The 24,038-nt window shown below is 36.3% G+C and overlaps 2 protein-coding genes across 3 annotated transcripts; one reads left to right on the plus strand and one right to left on the minus strand.

The window, feature by feature from the left end:
- Positions 1 to 1,527: 1,527 nt before the first annotated feature.
- Positions 1,528 to 15,646, plus strand: CCDC152 (coiled-coil domain containing 152). 2 transcript variants are annotated; one of them, XM_027709204.1, is made up of 10 exons: positions 1,528 to 1,685; positions 3,677 to 3,769; positions 4,179 to 4,284; positions 7,600 to 7,731; positions 10,085 to 10,153; positions 11,168 to 11,232; positions 12,360 to 12,462; positions 13,155 to 13,282; positions 14,237 to 14,323; positions 14,735 to 15,646. In XM_027709204.1, exons 2-10 carry the CDS (start codon positions 3,683 to 3,685, stop codon positions 14,855 to 14,857), a joined length of 900 nt encoding a protein of 299 aa, XP_027565005.1. In that variant the 5' UTR covers positions 1,528 to 1,685; positions 3,677 to 3,682; the 3' UTR covers positions 14,858 to 15,646. The 2 variants fall into 2 exon arrangements, with proteins under 2 accessions (XP_027565005.1, XP_027565006.1); XM_027709205.1 differs by lacking the exon at positions 7,600 to 7,731 and having other exon boundaries at positions 1,531 to 1,685.
- Positions 14,948 to 23,381, minus strand: SELENOP (selenoprotein P). The gene is made up of 5 exons (XM_027709203.1): positions 23,133 to 23,381; positions 21,433 to 21,636; positions 18,821 to 19,030; positions 17,569 to 17,686; positions 14,948 to 16,702 (listed from the first exon to the last, which is right to left on the minus strand). Exons 2-5 carry the CDS (start codon positions 21,621 to 21,623, stop codon positions 16,049 to 16,051), a joined length of 1,173 nt encoding a protein of 390 aa, XP_027565004.1. The 5' UTR covers positions 21,624 to 21,636; positions 23,133 to 23,381; the 3' UTR covers positions 14,948 to 16,048.
- Positions 23,382 to 24,038: the final 657 nt, after the last annotated feature.

The raw sequence follows: 24,038 nt of genomic DNA on the forward strand, positions 1-24,038 counted from the left end.
AATGTAACCTATACAATACACCACCACTAAATAATTAATACAAAAACCAATCTGGGCAATATAGTGTGGTTTACTGTGCATTAAAATGCTCACTACTCAGAGTTTGGTGGGGTTTTCTATCTTTATAGCAATCAAGAGTGACCACGCACCTTTTTCTAGGTGTAAGATGACCATGACCTTTTGCTTTGGTTAAAAAATAACTTCATTAACTTGGAATTATTAACTTGGAATTATTTTCTTTTTAAGTACCAAACCTTTTGAACAGATTTTTGGGGGTGCTGCAATTTACAAGAACAACTCAAATTGGGAAACTGATTTTGTAAAAACTGGTAAGTGAAGCAGGGAAAGTGAGCTACAAAACATGAGTAGCATGTACTGAGTTCACTGGGAGATGATAGGAGTACCCCTTTCTCTATTAGTATCTGTCATCGTGACACTGTAATAACAGACAAGAATTGTTGGTAATAACCAAGGACAGTTGGTAATAACATACCAGAAGAAAGAATAAGATGTGGTTGAAAAAGGTGGCCGTGTGGAGTTAGGGCAGCACTTTTCTGGGACAAATCTCGTCGTTCTAGATCCTGCAGACAAGCACAAGACAGCACAGCACAGAGACCAAGAACTGGCCATGGACTGTAGCGTGGGAACAAGATGACACAGGACAGAAGCCTCCGACTCATTTCCAGGAAGGTCTGAAAATGGACTGTGCATGATAAACTAATTTGGTTAGAAAGTGGGAAACTTATTTCAAGGGGGGCAAAACCTATCTGTGAAAAGGTACCCCCAACAAGGCCAGGAAGCATCCCCAGGACCCTGGACATACCATCATCTGGGCCAACACTGAAACCAGGTTTTATTCCTCTTTTCTCTTTTTGTTTTCTTTCTTTTTATTTCCTTTTCTCTTTCTTTTCATTTCTTTTCTCTTTTTTCTTTCCTTTCCCTTTCCTTTCCTTTCCTTTCCTGAAATTTCCTTTCCTGAAATTTCCTTTCCTTTCCTTTCCTGAAATTTCCTTTCCTTTCCTGAAATTTCCTTTCCTTTCCTTTTTCCTTTTCTCGTTTCGTTTCGTTTCTTTTCTTTTCCCTTTCCTTTTCTTTGCCCTGTCTTTTTTCTTCTCTCTCTCTCTCCCTTTTCACCTTACCTCTTTATCCAAAACCAAATGTAATGTGCTTATACAGTAAGTCAGGGACCAACATACCAATTTTCATGCCAAATGTGTATTGTTCTAAAAAAACTTCGAGGTTTTGTGGACCCCCAAACTTTCGTCGTTCCTTCCAACCACAGGCATTTACCAGTCCTAGGTTCATAAAGTAAATTAGCAGCTCTTTCTGTCTCAAGAGGACACGTCTAAGTCCTATGAGGAGCGGTTGAGGGAGCTGGGGGTGTTAATCCTGGAGAAAAGGAGGCTCAGGGAAGACCTTTTCCCTCTCACAAATACCCGGAAGGCGGTTTCAGTGAGCAGGGGGCCGGTCGAGTCCATCAGGGGCCGGGGGAGAGGAAGGGGGAGGTTAGCGCCCCCTGCAGGGCCGGCAGTGGTACGCTCCGCCGGCGGGGCCGTGTTCCCGCCTTCGGGGGAGCGCGCGGGTTCCCTCAGGTGCCTGTGAGGCCACGGGGGATTGTGGGGATCCGGAAAACGATGGGAATGTTTGAAACGCCTCTTATTGAATAGTAACTATATTTAGTTGAGATATGAATTTTAAAAATAATATCTACTTTAATATATATATAAAAATATATATATTAAAATATAGGTTTCCCTGCCATACGAAGCAAAAAAAGAGAAACTTTAAATTTCAAAAATGGGATAACCAGCTTGTTTAAAAAGGATACTGAAAAAGCATGGGTGGCAAGAAGTTAAAGAGAGATTAAAAGAAGGTGTCAGTTTTATAGCAGTCAAAACTACAATTTAAATCTTTAGTTTTCCCCCAATGGCATAAATATCATAGTTCAAAACAGGGGTGGGAATCTGAACAAAAATGCATTTGGAAGACATAACGTGTATCATAGTAATATGCACAAAAATAACAGTGATGAATATTCCTGCTGGAAAAATACAGCATTAATAATAAAACATTATTTTTAATTTACTGTTTCAATTCAGCAGGAGTTTTGTTCCCAGTGGCACTGTTGCCTAATGCTGGCAAGTGCTGAACACATCCTGTCTTCTGAGAAAACAAATGATGCCATAGAATAAGGAAACACGCAAACAAAAAGCAGGACACAACATGGCAGCTCCCTGAACTCCCTTCCTTAGTCAATATTAGGAGGGTAGAGCACAGATTTCAGAGTATAAAAAAAGCAAATGCTGATCGACAAATGCAAGATACTGCCCATGATAAGGATTGGAAAGGTCAGGGCTTGACATTCATAGAGTACATTTAGATTATCAGCTAATGGAATACTAAGATGTGTAATTGTTTTTAAAAATTGAAAGTCCTGAATATATATTTAAAACTCTATTTTAACAAATCGTTGCATTGTAGTAAGTTAGAAGTTCATCAAGATTGCTAACTTTGTAAAAAAAAAAGCAAAAAACCCCAACCCAAATGACAAAACCCCACTAATGTAACTTAGAAGCATTAATTCTTTAATGTTACCTGTATTCTGAAAAATTGTTGATTTAAAAAGAAAGCTTTACTAGTTTTAGTCTCACTAATTTTAATCTCACTGAGGAAACAGTGGGTACAAGAAAAAAACCAGAGTATGAAACACACAGAACGAGTATCTTACTCCTTTGGTAAAGAGTTACATACACATAAAGGCTTGTAAATATTGAATGACCGAGAAATTAATTCAGTTATGTTATTTTTGTTCCTGTTTAGTGTTGTGCATTTACCTATCCCAACCTGACTCTGCTGCCAGTATTTTTGTCTGGAAACCCGTTCAGTTTCTGGATAATGAACACATTCTATCTTTTGTTTCATCTCTCTTATTGTAATTTTTTGTTATTTATAAAAAGGCTATTCACACATTATCACACAGAAGTGATGACTTTGTTTGGACCATATGGTTTATCTGGTGTTGGAATTTTTGTCTCATGGAGCCTGATGTTCAGAGATAGTTTAAATATTTTTAGAAGCAACCATTTTGTGTATTTCTGATCCATCTTGTGAATGTATGTTGAAGATTCTCTAAGTAGAATGTATAAAAATAGGAATTGTATATAATAATCTGAAATTATATGGGTGTTTTTCAAAATACCCTTTTTTTTATTCTACAATAAGGTTTATGTGCTGCAATGTCTATCACGGATCTTAACACATATTGTTTATAAGAAAATATGTAAGTAAACCTGAGTATTTAAGTATTAAAACATCTACACAGGTAAAAGGTCTTGCTGCTGCATCAATATGTGCGTGGTGCATCATTGTGTCTATGAAAGTGTATTCACGTTAATTTTTTAGTTGCAGCAAAAGTTCCAAATTCAACTATATCATCTAACAGTTTGATAGATTTTTACTTGGGTTTTCTGACATTCATCGTACTTCCTGGAAATGCAAGATCTTAGGTTGGCTGAAGTTTAGCTTCACATGCAAAAGTAGTTTTAACTTTAAAAAAGGAGTGTACTTTGTTCTGCTTACAATTGTGCTTAAGAATTTACATAGTTTGAATGAGAAATATATGAATTCATAGAGATATTTTTTATATATATATTAATCATTAGATTATATGGTTCAGAAAAAAATGAATCACAGTGATGAAGAAACTATGAAAAAAAACAGTGTGGTGAACCTTGATAAACTTTTAGATGACTTCTCAGAGATAGAAAAGGTAAGTGAAGAAGGTAAAAAATATTGAAACTGCTATCTATAATTATTTTGTGACATTTTTGAGAGCTTTTCAAGTGAAAATTTCTTTTAAGTGGTATCAGCTTATTGTTATGCCTTATAATACCAATTATATCTTGGCGTCATAGAAGTGAATTCTGTGAAGCCACTTTGAGACGAAAACAGTATATAACTAATTACGTAAGTCAGCATTCTTAGTTCTGCAGGTAAACTTGCAATAGCACAGGCTCTTAAGTCTAGCATTGTTCTTCTCTTTAAAGGAATTTCCTGAATTGTGAGAAATAATACAGGTCTGTGACTGCAGTGTTGTGAAATTCCTAAATTAATTTAAAACTCAAGATTTAAAACTTAAAACATATTAATATAATGTTAGTATTTTTCCAATTTTCTAGAAAATATCAGAAATTAATGAAGCAAATAACCTACTGATTCATCAGCTGGAAAAATGTAACAGGTTGCTAACATTAAGCCAATCAAAGGAGGAATCAGTAAAAGAAGGTAAGTTATTTTTTTATTAAGGTATGATTTTTGCATATATTCAGGAAGTTCTGTGAGATATTTCCACTATTTTCAGTCATATAAAATAAAAAATAAAATAGCAAGGCTCTAAGATACTGTGTGAAAAGCAGCAATGACTAATCTTAGGTCATGTAATTAAATCCCTCTCATAGTAACAGTTTGCATTAACATTATGAGAATTCCAACTGTTCAATGAAAATTAATAAAATGGTATTTACCATTTACAGGTGGGAATTATAAATCTATAATCGTAATTAAAATGTTGCCAAATAAAGGAGGAACTAAAGAGAAAATTATAAAATTAAGATTTTTTTGTTTTATTCTAGAACTGTATGTTTTCAGATGAGTATTTGAAATAAGACATGATATCTAGTACTTAGCACAGATTTGTGGTTGTTTATTTTTCTGTAGCTGGTAGAGTTGCTGAAAGGTGCACCTTTTTGTAGGACTTTCATCTCTGGGACATCAACTTGCTAAAAGTTAGGAAACAGGATTGGAATAAACTCAGTTTCATGCTGGAATGAGATTGCCAGTTGGTTTAACTTAAATCTTCACTGGGACTTTGATAATTTAGCATAATCAGAAATTGAGTATTGAAATTGAGAAATTAAGCTGTTGACTAAGAGAGTGAAGTTTGCTAATCATACTAATCTATTCAGATATACCAAAAAACTCATGATACGGGATGACAGGTGATACAAAGGAGAGGTGAAAACCAGTAGCAGTTCATATGGGAGGCATTTCATGTACATAGAGGTTGGACTTAGTTGGCAGCTTCTCAGGAAAGAGATCTTGATGTCTCCTCTGAACAGTTCTCTAAAAATATCAGTGCTCAAAGAAGCAAACATCGTGATAACCATGATTATAGAAGAAAAAGAGAAACGAGCATCATGCCCCTGTAAGGTCTGTGATTTTCATGTAGCTTTCTGGTCCACACATATGAAAACAAACATACCAGAACTAGAAAAGGTAACAGAGAAGGTGGTAAGGTTTTCTGTTGTGAGGGAGGAGGACTCAGGGAATCAGGAACCAATCACGTAACGAGGACCATGGATGTAGGGACTTAACCATCCACTGTACCCATGCAGGGCTGGCCCAGCAAGGACTGCCATGGTCAGACAAAAGTGCACATTACCAAACAAGTATGTAGTGATGGGAGTGACTCAGGAGGCTGAGTCAGAATGGAGCTCACAATTGGTAACAAAGGCCAGACATGGTCTAGGTATCACCACCAGGTCTCCAGTGATGAGGCAGGTCTGATATCAAGCCAGAAAGTCACTCCTTAGATCATGACCAGGGTCTAGCATGTGGCTGCAACACAGCTGCACCATAGGCCCAGGGCAAAAACCTCAGCTTAAAAGCAGCTCCCAAGGGAAGGAGAGGCAGCCATTTCTGAATCAACTTCCAGCAAGGTCACCAGCTATAGTCTTTCTAAGATGGTCTTATGCGCAGCCAGGCACCCAGAAGGTTCGTTCACAATTTTGGAACATCTGATGGAAGACTTAACTTGACTGGAAACTTTTTAGCCTAAAGAGAAAGAATAGAGCTGATACGACTCATATCTGCAACATTGTGAATGACACAGAGAAAGTGACTAACATTCACTGTCCAATGTAATAAGAAAACTAGATGGAAATAAAACTTGATTGATTTAAAGCTTACAACAGGAGGAACTTTTCCATACATTACAAAATGAAGTTAAATCAATTCCACAAAAACCTGTGGATAACGGAATTATAGATTAGTCCAATAAGATTAGGAAAAAATCATGGAAAAAAACTTAAAAAAATTTGATAAACATGAAGACAGTATCTCTTACTGAGGTCTTCCTTACTTCTGTGTTTTGGAAGTTGAGAGGATGTATCGAGTGTAGTGTTTATCCAGCTTTTTTTCCCCTTTCCTGAAGTATTTTGTACTGGGTATTGTGAAGTGGAATAGTGAACTGGATGAACTTTGGTTTGAGTCAGAGACACTTGTTTCTTTATTAAGCAGAAAAGACAGTGCAGGACAGTCACTCAGAAACAGAACAAGAGGCTTCATTATTGATGAAACCAGAGAAGAGTGCGCTTATATAAAATAGATTGTAAACGGGGAAAGGAAAAGGTGGCCAAAAAGAAGAAATTATTCTTTCTGTAAAACCTATGGAATAAAACGTAGCAGAGAAAGTGAAAGAGACAACTTGGGAAATCAGAGCAGCTGCGTTGACTGCAACAAGGAAGTAGAATGTACTGAAAACAGATAAAAGTCAGAAGAGAGATTTGAGCTTTTTAAACAGCAGTGCCTCACTATGATAAGAGAGAAATTATTTTATGAGATAGTTATGCTGATACAACTGAAGAGAACAGCCTGTGGAGCTTCTTTTGAAACACACCGTGGAAAAAAAATTTGTGGGTGCCAGAAGTCCAAGTAAAAATAGCAGAGCAATCAGCCTGAAATATGAACCAGTTTTAGCAGCAGGGATAGTCAGGAAAAAATAAATTTCAATAAAACTGTATTCATGAAAGTTATATGGATATAAACAGGAGACAGAATTGTTGGAAGACAAGGATTCTGGTCAATGAGTAAGAGACATTGCAGAGATATTAGTAGCAGTATCAAAAAAAAAAAAAGTGAGAAGCACGAACTTGGAAAAATGTAGGATATCCGGGAGGTGATTCTGAAAGTTACTTGATGGTAAGGAAGTAAAATACAAATAAGATACCAAAGGGGTAGAATGTATTTAGAAATTAAAACAGTTAACATGATTGTTCTATTAGATTAAGCTCAGAGATGTTGTGGAGTCTCCCTCAGTGGAGATATTCAGGAATTGTCCAGACACAATCCTGTGCCATGTGCTCTGAGATGACCCTGCTTGAGCATAGAGGTTGGACTAGATGACTCACTTTGGTCCTTTCCAACCTGACCCATTCTGTGATTCTATGCTTTGCACCTTTATTAAATTCACCTGCCATGTTGACCCTTCAAAAGGGGTGATGCCATATGTTGTATTCAGAATCAGAGTACTAAAAGTTTCACATCTAAAGTTCAATTCTTCATAAAAAACTTTTGGAAGTTCAAAACACTGTGGGTTAAAAAAAAAAACCCTCTTTAATATTGATGAGGTTATAGAGGGATCCTGTGCAGAACTAGAGAAGATGCGAGAGACCAAATACAGCATTGATACTTTCATTCTTGCTCTGGCAACAGTTATCCTAATACACTGTAGTTGTGAGAATGGCTTTTATACAATGATATTGCCAATCACGGCTTGGAAAAAGGATTTCTCCTAGACTTATGTCCCAAACTGTTTTCCAGAACCAACTCAGCCAGTTCCTGAAAGTTTCTTTTTAAGAGTTGGCCCAAAGGCAACAGAAATTGCTTACAGCAGAGGAGCAGAAAGAAAGAGTGCTGTGGAAGGAAAGACTGTGGTTCCACCTATCCTGAAGGGTTTGCGACTACTAGTGGTAGTGAGGTGGAGGAGGTGGAATTTTATCCTGGCTTGAAGAACTCTGTTAGTATGTGAAACAGAAAAATAGTAGCATTTCATATCCCAAGAAATCTCCAACAAGTGAGAATCTGAGAGCTCCTTGATATCCTTGAGTGCAAAAAGTCTCTCTGTAGAACTATTTAAGGCAAAAGAAGATTGGGAATTCTGAAGGAAAAGCAAAGGAAAAAAGAAAACTTCTAAAACTCTAGAGAGAAGGTGGTGAAACACTTATACCCAAGATAAAGTGGGAAAAGATAAGCAGCTTGGCAAGTATACACGTTCTGAAAGGTCATAAATTAACTTTATTTTCTCTTCATATGTTCTTTGCTGCACCAAGTTGAGATTCAGAATGACAGTTTTTGTTTTATGTAAATCATTGCAGATCCACTTAAGGCAGATGCAAGTCTGGCATCCTTGTTCTCTGCTCCTCAACCTTCACTATGGTGACTAAATTGACTCTTGTGGTACTACAGTTCTGAACTATGTTCTACTGTAATTTTTTAAAAGGAAGCAATCACATTATTATCTATGAAACACATAAGGTGGCTCTATTTAGCATCTTCAGAGTTGCCTATTTGTTTACTTAGTGTTTCTAAGGTGTTAAAAGAAAAAGTGGTTGATGTAATTGCCCTGTAAAAAATCAGAAGTGCAGATGGATGAAACTGCAATAAAGTAGTCATTAAGCAGAGAAAATGAGCATTAGGCTGTGTGGTCTTTCTGCATGTAGGGAATAGTCTTTACAGGGAAGAAACTACACAGAATCCATAACAGATATGCCAGAGATCACAAAGCTGCAATCACTTAGCAAAATTTTGCTTTTTCTCCATAATGTAGACAAGCAAAATTTGTGGGTTGCCAGTAATTTCTTCCAATCACAACTGCAATTACATATGGGATCTGCCAAGATATGTTCTTTAAAGATAAGAAAGATATTCTTGTGAGCAGATATTCTTGGGACTGAACAGAAGAGTGGCTTGCACTTGAATAGTTGTTATTCTTTTGAAGGCTAGATGCTGCTCTAGTGTCTTTCCATTTTTGCATGAATTACAAGCATTTGAATTTGTTTCCATACATTTTCAAACGGGAGGAAATCTGTAGTAGAGCTAGTTGGTACAAATGGGCATGCTAAGCTAGTGCTTCCAACTTGGAATAGGATTTTTCCACAGATGGTTTTGATCCAGTACACGAAGTGACGGCTGGCAGTTTCTGTGCTGCTCGTGCTCCCTCTACTGGTTTTTTTGGAAGCACGTAACGGGAGAAGACATCTGGCTGAAGTATTCGGCTGCATGAAAAGCAGACTTGATGGAAGAATAGGCTAGCAGTCAAAAAGATTGAGTGGAAAACTGAATCTCTTAGATGAGATCTTGCTTCGTCTTCCTGGCTCCATTATTTGTAACGTGGTCTTTAATTATATGATACACAGTTTTCAACGGAGCTTCAGTCTGATGAGACGTGTAACTGTTATTTATCCTACTTTTATCTGTTGTGGAAGTTAAAACCTACTTACGAAATGCAGCAGCACTCTGGAAATAGAGAATTTTAAAGAGTAAACAAATTCAGTTTTAGTGTCTCCACTTTTCCCAGTTTTTGACTGTTTTGCGACTTTACTGGTAAGTTTACAAGGAACATATAAGGGATAGAAGTAGTATTTAATGGAACCAAATGGTATATTATAGGAAGTACACATGGTGTTCAAATATCTAAAATATAGCTTAAAAAATAAAATCATGAAACACAAATATGCAAGCTGATAACAGGTTGCATGTGTATAGATACAAATGCACATAACTATTTTGTATTAATTGAGATAACAGGCATATAGTAGCGAATCACTCAGAGTTTACGTTGAGCCATAAGATGAATGTTAATATGCACTAAAAAGTGGGTGAGAGACTGCAATGAGTGGATATGGTTGATCTTCTTTAAAAAAAACTTGACAAAAATGCTGTTGGGAAAGTAAGCCACGGTTTCATTAAATACACAAATTGCTGGAAGATTGATATGGAAAACTTTTATTATTAATCAGAAAACAATAATATCCTTGTTTTCTGGCTAGAAACAAAAATTTAATAGTTTTATGAAATTGTTTGTATAGCTTCATAAAATTGGTTTTAATCCATCATCAAACTAAAAACTAAAATTAAGCAGTAACTATGTAATAATAATCTGTGTTATTTCTATAGTCAGTAAGAAAACTTAGAATAATGTTTAATCAAAATTATTATCAAATATTTGACAGAAGTTTATAAACAAAACATAAACTTCCTTGTGAAGAAATTATTTTTTAAAATCTGCATTTTTTATTTCTTTTAGAATGCACTACTCTACAGAATGTGATAAGTGGTCTAACACAAACCATTGAAAACCAGTGTAATGTCAAAGGTAAAGGCAAATATGTTCTTATATATGCTGTACTGTAATTTCAAATGAGCAGACATTTAATGTTTTTGTTTATATTTACTGGTTTTTGCAGACAGAGAAACTCACTGCCAGACAAACAGAAAGTTAAAAAATATATCTCAGATCAATCTTGTGCAGTAATAAATGTTATTGCTATTATTCTACTTAGAATCCACATGTAAAAAAGTTCTGCTTCAGTGACGTTATTTTAATCAATACTTGGGCTTTATATTTATTTCAGTATAGCACAGGCAATTTTACAAAAGGTTAGAAAGCATCATTCAGCCTTTCATCTGTAGACTATTAAAGCATTTATGTGTAGGTTTTATCACTTTGTTAAACTGAAGAGTCTTAATCTGTAGTATAATGTTCTTGAAGTTTTGCTGTTATCCATAAATACTTGAAAATTACTAATTTTTATTTGAAAATAAAATACATAAATATTTGCTGTATCTTTATACTACTGTTCTGCTGTAGTTAACTTTATAACAGTTACGTGTTCAAGGCATATTAGCATAAATATTAATAAACCTCTAAAACTGGAAGTATATTGCTGCTTTTAATACTCAGACTGATATTAATTTTTAAAAAAGCATCTATTTTTCCTAAATTCTGTTTTTGAGATACTACTTTCTAGTTTTTAGGAAACAAGTACTTAAAGACTTGCATCTTCCAATTTGAAACTGTTGTAGGCATGATAACAATCTTTTATTTTCTGAGTCAAAGAACTTTGCATTTAGATTTTCTTGAATGCATCATTTACCAGGAGGCTAAAGACATTTCCAAGTATAGTACCAGGCAAATATTATTATTAAACTATGATTGTTAAAAAATGTAGAATATAATTCTGTAAATGATAAATATAATGCGTATAAAAAAGTTTCCTAAAGTTCAGCCAAGTAAAAAAATGCAAGTAATTTCCTTATTCTGCTTTCATGCTAATGATATTGTCAAAATGTATTTTTTAGTATGTCATCTTGGTTTTTATTTATGTAGATGAAAATGATAGACTGAAGGATACCATTCACACCTTGGAAGATAAATTAAAGGCTTGTGAAGAGGTAAGTCACAAATGATCATTCTTTAGGTAGAGGAGTATTTTATCTCTATTGTAGCAGTTCATATATCTTTATATTCTTAGGTTTGCTGTTGACACCTTTATTGTTGCTCTTCTCTTAATGTTTATCACGTGTAAAAAGAGAAGCGTTGGTCTCATGACAGCACCCATATGAGAAGGTGTTAAAAGAACTGAGAGATTAAAACCATATAGCTGCTGAGAACTGTCTCATTTGAGTTTTTTAGCTCTATTTAGCTTTAAATTCAGCTTTAAATTCTGATCTGTTGCATTAAAATAATTTTTTGTGTGGAAATAAGGTTTTTATATTCAAGATACTTGGTTGTGCTGCCAGAGAATCAAGAATGGTCTGAATTTTGTCTAGTTTCTTTGGAAATAAATACTACAAAGATAATAGGTCTCTACCTCTTATCTATGTCTCATAATAAATTCCATTTATGATCCCTCTACTTTTTATCTATGGCACTCATTTTTGCAAAGGAGGTAAAAACAGCAGGGCTAGTCATAAGTTGTGTTAGTTCTCTGTGCACAAAATGCAGATCTGTTACTTGTATAGGATTAGGAATCTCAATGCTGATTTACTTTGCCTGTGTTTGTACTATGAGTTAAAATTAAATATTTATACCAATATTTATACAATATGTATACTCAGACTCTGAATATCAGATGCCACCAGCATCGCTACTGCTGCCAGTATGAAGTTGTGGAATCCTTGGTATAAGCAATACTAACAAATTTCATACTTAAAATACAACTTTTTAATGCAATCTTAGAGTCAAAGATCCACAAAAGTAAAACTGTAGTGCCTGAACTAACTGCACTGTGTCAGATTCCAGACTGGGGAAAGGAATATTACCTCTCCATTTACCTGTTCTCTTAAGAAGTACAAGTTTATGTTAGCTGATAGCTGCAATACAATGAAATCTGCTACATTTTTCATCTGTGGACTTCAGCCACACCGTGTAAGAAGTAATTTGGCATGTTGAATTTACAAAATTGAGGATCAAACAAGTACTGAATTATAGAGCATATATTATAGAGTATATAATTTTTGTCTGATTGTTGTGCTTTGCAGAACCTGCAAAGCTTTTATAAAACATTTTACATTCACAGGAATATAAAGATCAGATTGAGAAACTCATGACAGAAATTAAAAACAAAGAGGAAGACCACAAATTAGAAATAACACAGTTGAATTGCAATATAAGGAAAAAATGTAAGTTCTCTGAAGACTGAATGCTATTGCATGGGGTAAAACATGTATAACCTGCAGGAGCTACATTTCCTCTAAAAGTTCGACTTTTTAGTGGAAACATATGAACACTAGAAGTGGACAGTGTTTATCTGAATTTTATCTTTGCTAAAGAGTAGACAGTGACAATAAGGCAATGGTACAGCAACACAGGATGAGCAGAAATTCCCAAACAGTTAGAACAAATGCTGGGAACTTGGACCTAAAATTCCAAAGGACTGAAATTTTGGGTAAAGTGTAGACTGGAAACTTGCTTTGAACTGTAAGCTAGACTGCTGTTAGAGTGTTCTATCTGTGTTCAGGAGAGTAGGACATTATTTTAACAAATAAATAATACTGCAATGAGAAAAAGCTGATTCCAATATTAATTTTTAGAGGCATAACCTTGAAGAGTAGGATTTTTGGTCATCCACATAGCTGAAAACAACTAGAAAAGTTTTTGAAAAACATGATGATTTTTTTAAGAGACACCATCTTACTGGGATGGGACAGGATGGTTTTCAATCAGTTTTGATATGGTTTTTGCTTGAATGAAGATGTTTTCCAATGAAACGCTCACCTGATACTCAAGAAAGTTTTAATATTTAGGAAATTATGTTATTTTTCCATCAAAGAATCTTCGATAATCATAATATTTGGTGTTACTTTGTTGCTAGTTGAAGTAAAAGAAATGGAGTATAGAGAAGAGAGAGAGAAAAAAGAACTGGAAATACTAGAGCTAACTAGACAGCTGAAAATTCAAAATGAAGAGAAGCAAAATGAAATAATTAAACTGCAGATAGAGGTATGCATTACAAGGCTGACTTAAAGATGAATTAGGCATTGGGTAAAATTCAGAGACTCTAGTGAAAAACATTAATTAGTACTTAACGACATAATATGATGGAATCGAGAAAACTTAAAAAATTATTGTCTTTACAAAGATCAGTGGCATAAGTTCCCTTCCTCAATGGAAACTGACTCACTTCTGTTCAGGAATCAAGTTCTACCTACTGTATAGGGAGACTGAAGTTTGCTCTGTTCTTGTTTTAAATTAAACTACTTTGAAACTTTTCTAGGCTTTTGAGGCATAAAAAAAATTAAACAACATTTTCTGCTTAACTTTCTTGTTTTTAATTTCTAAATGATGGGAATATATATTACAATTTATATTACAATTTACTTTTGTAATAAAATTCCAATAAAAAATTAGAATCCTGCAGAGATTTAAGTCAAAGCATTCAACACGTATTTCATTGCTCAAGTTTTAAACCACTCTCAGTACAGAAATAATTAAGGAAATACTTCAAATCTTTCACATATCAAAAAAAGAAATAAAGTCTGGAAGTGTTCATGCTGAGTTACTCTTGGAACATGAGGGAAGGATGATGGTTTCAGAGGCTTTTAGCATCCTCTCCATTTTCCCCTCCTGTAGACATGTGGCTCAGGAGCCTTCAATTTATTATTTTTTTCAGTAATGTTTTTTACATCTACATTGTTTTGATCATATTTGTACTACATACCATTTGAAATATTTTGAGGCTTTTTTAAAAAGAAACATAACATGTAATGGTGTGCTTTCTTTTAAATAAACCTACTTAGCTTCATTTCCCTAGGATTAATTAGTAGATAAGCCTGTTATTACTAGTCTCAGGTAAAAAATGCAACTAAAAAAAAAGTGAAAATTATATTTGAATTATTTACTATACCTTTTTTTCATGATGGTTCTTATTGTTTTATCTTTGCCTGATTCTTTCAGTTCAATGCTAAATTAGCAAGAGCTCAGGATAAAACCACCAAGTCATTTTCAGATGCTTCTGTCTTGCCACAAAGTATCTATCGAAGGGTATGTGCTTTAATAGTCCATGGTCAACAGGGGCTGTACTGGACAGACTTTTAAGATCACCAAGTCCAACTGTCATGTCTTTTTGCATATTGATACCACTGGGGTTCAACAACAAAAGACCACATGTGAGGTGGTTTTCTAACCACCAGAATGACTAACCTGGAAACTTAAGTTAGATGACATAAATGACACTGATATAAACTGTGTATGGGCATTGTTTTTTTTTGTAGGCTTGAGACTTTGGGATGTCACAAAAATAGGATTCTGAGGAAGTAATCTTGGTCATTTTGTGATACAAACTAATGAGGAAAAATATTCTTATTAGAAAATTTCTCATTTGCAATAGCAAATTGTATTGTTATATAACTCTGTGTGATGTTTAACAATGAAGCCTTTCTTGCATTTTTACAGAAGCTGCAGCATCTCCAGGAGGAGAAAAACAAGGAAATTGAATTTCTCCGAAACACCATAAGAGACTTAGAACAACGTCTTCATAAAGGTCAAGACTTGCACTTAAAACGGAAGCGATTTTGAGTAAATAACATGAAGTATTTTAGTAGTACATACAATGCAAAATACAGATAGTGTATTTCAAACTGTGCATCTCAAAATCAAAACAACATATGAAGATAGTATTTTTTATTGAAAACACTCTTGTCAAATATTCCAAAGGCATGCACTCTGTGTATATGCAGGGCTACATTCTTGCTAATCAGCATTCACAATAAAAAGACTCAGATTTTGTAGGAGTAATAATTTTCCTATCAAATCATCATTAATTATGGTGTATGCTTTCAGAGCAGTTTTCCTTTCATAAATATTATTTTCTTCATCCAGAAACAACTGGTTTTACTTCCATTCAGTTAATCAAACATTAGAAATGCTAAGCTACAGACAGAGAAATTATACAAGTTTCAGTGGTATGTTATATTACTAATTGATACAGATTTATCAAATTCAGCACTGTTATAAACAAAGATAAACATTATACTAAGATTAAACTCATTTTATCCCTCCCTCTTATTGATCCTGACACTGATTCTGCATGAAGAGCTGTTAACACTGCTTCTCGCTTCAGGCATGATCTTAGTGATTTAGTAGGATTATGTATTAATGGATCCTTTTATTGTATCTAAGCAACAAAAGTTAAGCATATAAATCTGTTACTTTAAAATAATGCAGTTACTGTTTGTATATTACATTTTCAACAAAAAGTTATTTTGTCACATTGCTTAGGAGTAAGTTTTTTGTGTACATAGTTTGTATCCCCAGGTTAGGAAAAAAAACTAACTCAACTTTTGAATAAAAAGTGATTAAACTATCTGTCTTGGTTATCTTCTGTTCTTTATTGCAAAACATCAGACAGGAGCCCCTAGGTCATAGTTTATGCTCTTGTCCTCAAAAATGCAAGCAGAATGTTAGAAGAAAAGCAAGAAAGACAAATTAATCAAGAATGCAGACACCTTCCCAGTGCACCTGAAAAATGAACTAGGGGTCAATTAAATTCCTTTAAATTATGATGCTTCTCAGTGATGGAATTTGACAGGTATTCTGTAATTCTAAGAGGACTGCTCTAAAAGTCTACTTCTTTGCAATATTTTAACTCCACACACCTGTCAGTGTAATTTTTAATCTGGAGCAATAAAAACACCTAATCTGTTCATTTTTCCACTCTTGCAACCATATGAATTTAGTTAGCAGGATTCCCTTGCATTTTGAAGGCGCTTAGTTTGTTTTTCAGGCTCAGTTTCTCATCTTCTCCTGTCACTGTCAGGTGTCACTGGTTTCACTTTCTCCTGCTGCTGGTGACTGTCAGGCGGCAGGGAGCAGACGTCACTGTCAGGACTCAGTGATGTCCTCTGCTGCCAGCTGGCTATGTCACCTGCAAGAATTTGGAAGTGCTCCATGACACTGTCAAGTGACAGAATTTCCTAACTCTTCAAACAGAAGGTGTCGACAATGACAGCATCAGCTACTAGAAGTCAAGTCTGATGCTGTCTGCCAATTTCAAGTCAACTGGTTCTTACAGCTGTTTTTCCCTTTTTTTCATAGCTTTTTCTCTTGTGTAATTTTCACACTTTCTCCTGGAGGAGCAGTGTCTGCCTGTTCATGACTACCTAAGTGATCATGTCTGTGATGGCCAAACACTCTTTGATGCTGGCCACTGTGAGGGTGATGTCTCTCAGTTTCAGAGGAAGTTTGGCCGTTCTCATTTTTGGGATGATGACTGCCATGGTGGTGGTGGTGGTGGCGGTGGTGGTGCCCATGTGTGTGCAGATTGTGGTGATGTAAGTGCTGACCAGTTGGTTTAGGTTCTCTCTCTTCTAGCTTATCTGCTTTTCTGGTGATGTTTTCACATATATCATCAATATCAGGTTCCTGAAAAACAGAGGCTTGCATTAAATACAAGGCAGAGTATTTAACTAGTTGTAAAATATTATCTTAACATTTTTGCAGAACCTGAAATCCAGTTTTAAATTATTTGTGCCACCTTGTTGAAGAACGTACGAATGTATAAAAAATAACCTTTTATTGCAACACCACTGATAACAGGGCTTTTAATACAAGCTTTTAGCTACTATAATTCCAGCAATCGCTAACAACAAGTATTTTTTTCTAGATCCCACATCTGACCTGCATATGGCCTATATTTAGATGGAAAACTGCATTATGGGATCAAAAATTATTATTCTTAGTGAACTTTCATGACTATGTATGTACATTTCTTGATAATCCTTAGAGTAGTTCTGATCTTTAATTATACATAAAACAAAGCTACCCTTCTTTTATAGCGGTAACAAAAATTTATCATCTTGTATTATCACTTTTTAAAATTACTGTGTTTAAATGCAAACTAAAATGAATATTACCTCAAACCAGCTTGGATTTGATTCCCAGGTTTAAAAAAAATACCATCCGTTTATGTCCTTACCCATCCCCGAAGACTAGAGTAGCTAATTGCTCACTAGCTGTATATAAGTCCACAAACAGAATTAGCCTCCAAGATTACATTTAGGTTTCTGACAATTATTTCTATCACAGGTAAGTATTCTGATAATCAGTCTATTATAAATTAGATCTAATTAATTTGGAAAAATATTTAAAACCTCTCTGTCAAGACACATGAAATGTGTAAATTCTAAATCATGTCTTTGTGGATTAATCACACTGAAATAATTTTTTTTTTAAGTACCAGTCAAATCCAGTTTCCTGTCCTAGTATACACAGATGAGACAAGAAAATACCGTGTAAGAGCAGTTTCCACACTTGTTTTCACAGTATGCAATCTTAATAGCTTCTTCTACATATTGGAAATGCAGGAAGGAATAGGGCAGTCCCAGATGATACACCAGACGGCCACATCTAAGGAGAGAGAGAACTTTGTGGTTACATGTACCTGAAATTAAATCTCTCTTCTCATCACATCTCACTTTATTCGCATCAATCCACCCACACTGTATAGTCCCATGGAGAGTGTTCCTGTTCAAGGAGTTTACAGGCAAATCCACTGTCGTCCTTACCAATGGTTGCCTGCTCAACTACATCAGCCAGTAGTGTGAAGAGAGATTTCTAGCTGTAATGGCAGAAGCTTCTGTGTTAGGAGCCCTTAGACTAGCAAAGGTACACTCATTACAGGCTATCTGGCTAATGAGTAGGGCTGTTTGCACAGCAGTTGTTGCATCCTTACAACATGTTTTTATGCAACGTCACATGTATTTTGATTGGAAAAGGTATTGCGGTGCATCTCCATTACAGATTTACTGTACATAAGGGGATTTTTATGCTGCCTATTTGCCCCAAGTCTCTACTTGAGTGTTCTGATATGCACTTGACTACGCTACTAGTCAGTTTGAAGGAGTTGAGTAAATCCAGAACCTGTATGCAAGGGCACCTTGTTAAATACCCACCTATGTGTGGGCCTCTAGCCTTAGCTCCTTACATGTCTGCAGTGCATGTCCAGCAACAGGTAAACCCACTTGGAATGCTCATTACAGTAACATAACTAGGATAGATTTCAGTTGCAGTTATTACTGGCTTTGCCAAAATATACAAGTGCCAGAATCCTGTATCAAAAAGTTATTTTCTGCTGAAGTTTTTAAGTTTCAACTGAAGACTAATTTTTCTATATGTCTACATTTTCAACAACTCTGGTCAAAATGTTTCCACTAGAACTTGGATAGCTTTCCTCATTGATTCTACTTTGACATGCATGGGTGTAATGAAGTTGTCCGAAAATAAAAACAGCGTAAAACAAGAAAAATGTTATCAGATTCTACACTCAGTTACATTAATCTAAACATACAGTAATTATAAAGAAAATATTATTTATTCCAAAATTACTTATGCAAAAGCAGACTTTTTTTTTCCAGTAAACTTCAGCTTAGAAGTTGATAATGATGTCTTTGTTATTTGCACATAAATGAAATAATATATATTTACAAAGCATTACTCTAAATATATTCAAATATTTTCCTGTGTTTCTCTGTAAACACACACCTGTCATAGATGAGAAAGTCATGCTTGTTTCCATTTAAGGTAGTCCAGACGTCATCTTGTTCTTCTTGCTGGTAGACAGTAATATAGTCTGAAACACTTCCTTTCAGTAGGTGAAATTCCCTCTGGGATTGAGCTCCCTGATGGTTGATAACCACATATGAGATGTTGACCAGTCCTTCATTCTCTAACTTTACTCGCAGGTCCTCCAATCTAGTGGGAATGTAGAGAAGCAAGATCATAAATCATTAGAGAATCATAAGATTTGCCACAAAAGTGAATATGCTCCATCTTGCTTTTATTACAGTGGAAGTTATTTTATCCCAGTTTTAATGGCAACAGTCTAACAATATTAAAACATTCTTGCCATTTTCCATGACTATCAACTGTACTGTCACCAAACCAGACTTTACAACAGCTAATATGCCATGAGTTCTGTCCTTGTAAGCAGAATGCAGTAAATCAGACATCTGTTTTCAGACTGAATTCAGTGTTACTTTTATGTCAGCTCTTTCATAGTCTCCATGGTCTAACATAGTTTATTTGATGCCTTCATTCGAATGCTGAGGTTTTGGTCATATAGTTGGTTAAAGAACGCACACCATAAATACAGCAAAAAAATTAATTATCAAGAAAGCAAACCTGCAGTAAAAGGTCAACAGCTCTCCCACTCATCTTGACATGGCTATTTTCTATAACGGCCAGAAAAGGGCTATTATAGCAGCAGGGTCAAAATGAGTGCTATAGAAATGCTGCACAACCTGTCTGGCAGCTGTTAGTCTTTTCTCTGGCTTTTCATCACAAAAGTCTATCTCTGCTAATAGTTCAGAAAGCTGATTTCTTCCCTGATGTGGGGTTTCTTCCTTTTTGTTTGTATCCTTCCTATTGAACTGTTCTAGAAAACTTTTATTTTTCAATTCCAGGAAATAATCTAGAATGTGGAAAATTCTTTTAAATTTTTCTGAAATGTGAGAATCAAACCTAAATACCTTGAAAGCCAACTGCAAAGCCCACTTTTGACTTTGATGGAGCTAGAGATTTACCAGTACTTTTTCAAATCCAATTCTTCGTAAACTTGCAAAGCCTATTGTACTATGAAGTTATGCAGCCAAGAGGGGCAAACTAAGATGTTCTTATTGTGAGTAAAATCCAAGTCTGAAATCAGTATTATTAATTTTTACACCAAACTGATTTCACAATCACTGAATGAATCTAAGATAAAGGCTTTATACAATTCCTGTTTGGGTCATCTCAAAATTATTTTCTTGCTACTGTTACTGTCATGCTAGCTAATTATTTGCAAAGAGTGGGTTCTAGAAATCACAGCCCCGATGTCCCAGTCTTATATGAAAACACAACACAGCTGACTTCTTTGAATGTTTCATCTCATTTTTGAAAGGCCAGTCTTTACCTTATCTGCTGGATTTTTATATATCATAGAATCATATGGGCAGCACATTCCAATGCCTGATTACCCTCTCTGTAAAATATATCTTCCTAATATCCAACCTAAACTTCCCACCTGGCTACAACCTCCTTTCAGGGAGTTGTAGGGAGTGATGAGGTCTCCCCTGAGCCTCCTCTTCTCCAGGCTGAACAACCCCAGCTCCCTAAGTCTCTCCTCATAGGACTTGTGCTCGAGTCCCTTCACCAGCCTCGTTGCCCTCCTCTGGACCTGCTCCAGCACCTCAATGTCCTTCCTGAAGTGAGGGGCCCAGAACTGGACACAGTACTCCACGTGTGGCCTCACCAGCGCTGAGGACAGGGGAAGAATCACTTTCCTGGTCCTGCTGGCCACACTTTTCCTGATGCAGGCCAGGATGCCATTGGCCTTCTTGGCCAGCTGGGCACACTGCTGGCTCATGTTCCGCTTCCTGTCAATCCAGACTTCCAGGTCCCTTTCTGCCTGGCTGCTCTCCAGCCACTCTGTGCCCAGCCTGTAGCGCTGCATGGGGTTGTTGTGGCTGAAGTGCAGGACCCGGCACTTGGCCTTGTTGAACCTCATCCCGTTAGAATCCACCCAACTCTCCAGCTTGTCCAGGTGCCTCTGCAGAGCCCTCCTGCCTTCCAGCAGGACACCCCAACTTGGTGTCATTTGCAAATGACATATATATATAGGACCTCTGAACACAGGCTGGAAAAGCACATTAAAATTATGTTTTGATTTGTCTTTTCCCCTACAGATCTTACGTAAGAAATGAGTGGTCACAGATCTCTGTTTCATGTGATCTAGCCATGTTAGAGAATTGTGATGCTTCTTGGCTTCAGCATCTTTGCTGTCTTAATCATCTGTTGCTAAGAAGCATAATCTTGAGGAACTGTTTCTCTTGGGTTTTTGTGTGGTTTGGGTTTCATTAATGTCAAGTGGATCACACTAACAGGTTGTAAATATAATTTGGAGAAGATTTGAAGTCAGTCAGGACTAAGTCAAGAGATAAAGAATCTTATCCACTGGCACAGAACCCTCCTGCTGGGAGTGAAACTGGTCACTAGGTCACATATTCCAGCTGTAGTGGTGGCATTTGAGGCAGCCAGAGTTCATTGAGTGCATTGCAGTAGGGCACACATAGTATCCTCAGCTGGGTAACAAAAACTCAGAAGACACTTATGCTTACCTGGAAGCCTGCAGCAGGCACAATAATCAGCTAGCCTGGAGGAGAGCCACCACTGTCACTGTGCCTCTGGAGTTCAGCATTGGGTTCTCCTCCCCAATACGCCATTCTGGGGGCTCCTGGCAGTTCTGGACTTCAGCCCCTCCTCCTGGGAGGAGGCAGAGAGCCAGAACTAGCCCCAGCCCTGCCCACATGGCTGGGCTTTCCCTGAGAAGAGAGAAAATAAAAGTGAGATCAATACCTAAAGTTCAGGCTCTGAAATTCCCATAAAAAACCACAGTAGCATTTTGGCTCCATTCAGTCCAGAAAAGAAAAAGTCAAACCTTCAAGAATAAAGTTGAGCTACTTTGTTTACTACTCAATGTCTTTGATTTTGCAGTGGAGTTCTCCTACAGTAAATACGCAGGTGTTTTTGCTTGTTTGGGTTTTTTTGTTGTTTTTTCTTGCTGCTGTTATTGTTGTTGGGGAGATTGTTATTGCATTTGAACAGCTGAAAAAACCATTCAGAATAACTGGATTTTCTCTTAATACTACTAATCAGACTAAGTTATTTCTTCCTCTTTGTATTTTCTTCTTGATTGTTTTTACCACTTCAGTGATTTTAAAGTGGCCTGTTTCTTGTTTTTTGAAATCGATTGTGCTCAGCCAGTTTACAGTAGTAAGAATCTAGACCAGGTCACTTCAGATTCCAGGGTAATTCCACTGACTTAAAAGTACATGCACCAATACTGTATTTCAGTACCCAGCAAGTACTACAGAACCTGGCAGAAAATAATAAAAAAAGATTTCAAGATTTTCCCAAGTCTTACTGGAGTATTTGGATCCCATTGTGAAAATCTCTTAAAAAGACAGGCACTAGAAACAATTTTGCAAAAACAGGAAATGAAGACTGAGTTTCAGGATTCCTCAGATCTTGGAAAATCTCCTATCCGCACTTAGTCCTTTTAATGTTTATGAAAACCAAAGCACATGAGAAATTCTGTAATTATCTTTACCTTTTACTCCATGAACATCACAATTTTGGCTTGAAATGTTCAGAAAATACTCATTATTGAGAAACACATAAAATTATAAACATGCTCTCCAACATGTCCCAGGCTGTGGAATTGTATAACTTCACCACTTACATCAAAGTCTCATAGCAAACACAGAATAGTTTGGAAACAACAAGGTCTGATAAATAACGTGTTTCATCAATCTTGTCATATTCTAAGAAAATGAAAACATTTTAATAATTGATCTTTTAAAACAAGAGCCAGCTGCTGCATTTGTGAAATACAGCTATTCCTAATGTTTCTTTTCTGCAGTTCTACTAAAAGCATTTCAGGTACAGTACTTTAAAGACTAAACTGTGGTCCAATAGATACCAATAGAGCCCTTTTTTTCACTCTTTCCACATAGAGGAAAACCTCCTGCCTTTACATCCATTCTACACACATAGAACTCTTAGAACATTTTGAGATCCTTCTATGCCTTTATAGTAGCCTCCTGCAGCAGTGGCATACAGTACCCAGAAACAGCTGTCTCACCCTGTGAACCACAGGAGAGCTATGTTCTGCATTATACTTCTCTTCACATTTCAACTCTATAGTTTGTTTCCAATGAAAATTTCCACAGTCAGCCTTTTCAGCCAAAGAAACAAGCAGACGCTCTGCCAAATCTTAAGTCATGAAGGTCTTTCACAGCAAATCCAGCACACTTACCCTTTTCCTCCTCCCCCTTCTTGGCAGCTCCACCTGGCTCTGCTGCAGAAGAAAACAGTGTGGGGAAAAGGGCTGTGGTATTTATATGGCTCTTGTTTATCTCACTTTGCAGATACGGTTCAAAGTTCAGGGAGCTTTTTCTGAACAACCTTGCAAGCAAAGAAAATGCCTTTAGCAAAAAGAGCCAAAATATTTCTCCATTAACTAATTCCAAGTGGAAAGCATTTATGGTGCATAATGACAAAGTATTTTTAATATAATGACTTCAGATATCATGTTATGCGGTTTTTCAGTCACCCCAGTCAGCTATAGGTAGTGGTACAGTCGGGGGGGGGGGATGGGCCAAAGAGTCATTATTTTCTGAGCACAGTGGTAACCACAGTGAGGGGGGAAGGTACTTCTCTATTTATAAAAACACTCATGTGCTTTATCTGGCATTTGCCTTAGAGAATGGTGTGCGTACGGAGCTCCTTTTGCCCAGCTGCTCTTGATTACATCACTCTGCTTTCAAACTTACTTCTGTAGAACTTGCCAGTTTATCAACTTTTGCTGAAAGTTAGAGCCCAGAACTTCAGCCATTTAAATCAATGCAGCTACAGGACAGCCATGAAGCTCTAGCAATAGCTATATAACTGGCAATAGCTACACCCTCATCACTGAGGTATCTGCGGGCATTCAGGTTAAACTGTTTCCTTACCCTCTTGCCTCCGTGAGAGAATAGCTTATGCACGGGGTGTTTTACTTCGATAGCACTTTGCTTGGGTTTGATTTCCTTCAATGTAAATGTTACATGTGTTTATGGGGAAATAAATATTTAAAAACTGGGTGTGCCCTCAAGATTTCATAGTGGTAAGATTGATATTGCTTAGTTCTATGGCCTTACACTGTCTTCTGCACAGATAAGCT

This window comes from Neopelma chrysocephalum, unplaced genomic scaffold (genome assembly GCF_003984885.1).
Source record: "Neopelma chrysocephalum unplaced genomic scaffold, ASM398488v2 Primary Assembly neopelma1_96710, whole genome shotgun sequence".
NCBI lineage: Eukaryota > Metazoa > Chordata > Aves > Passeriformes > Pipridae > Neopelma > Neopelma chrysocephalum.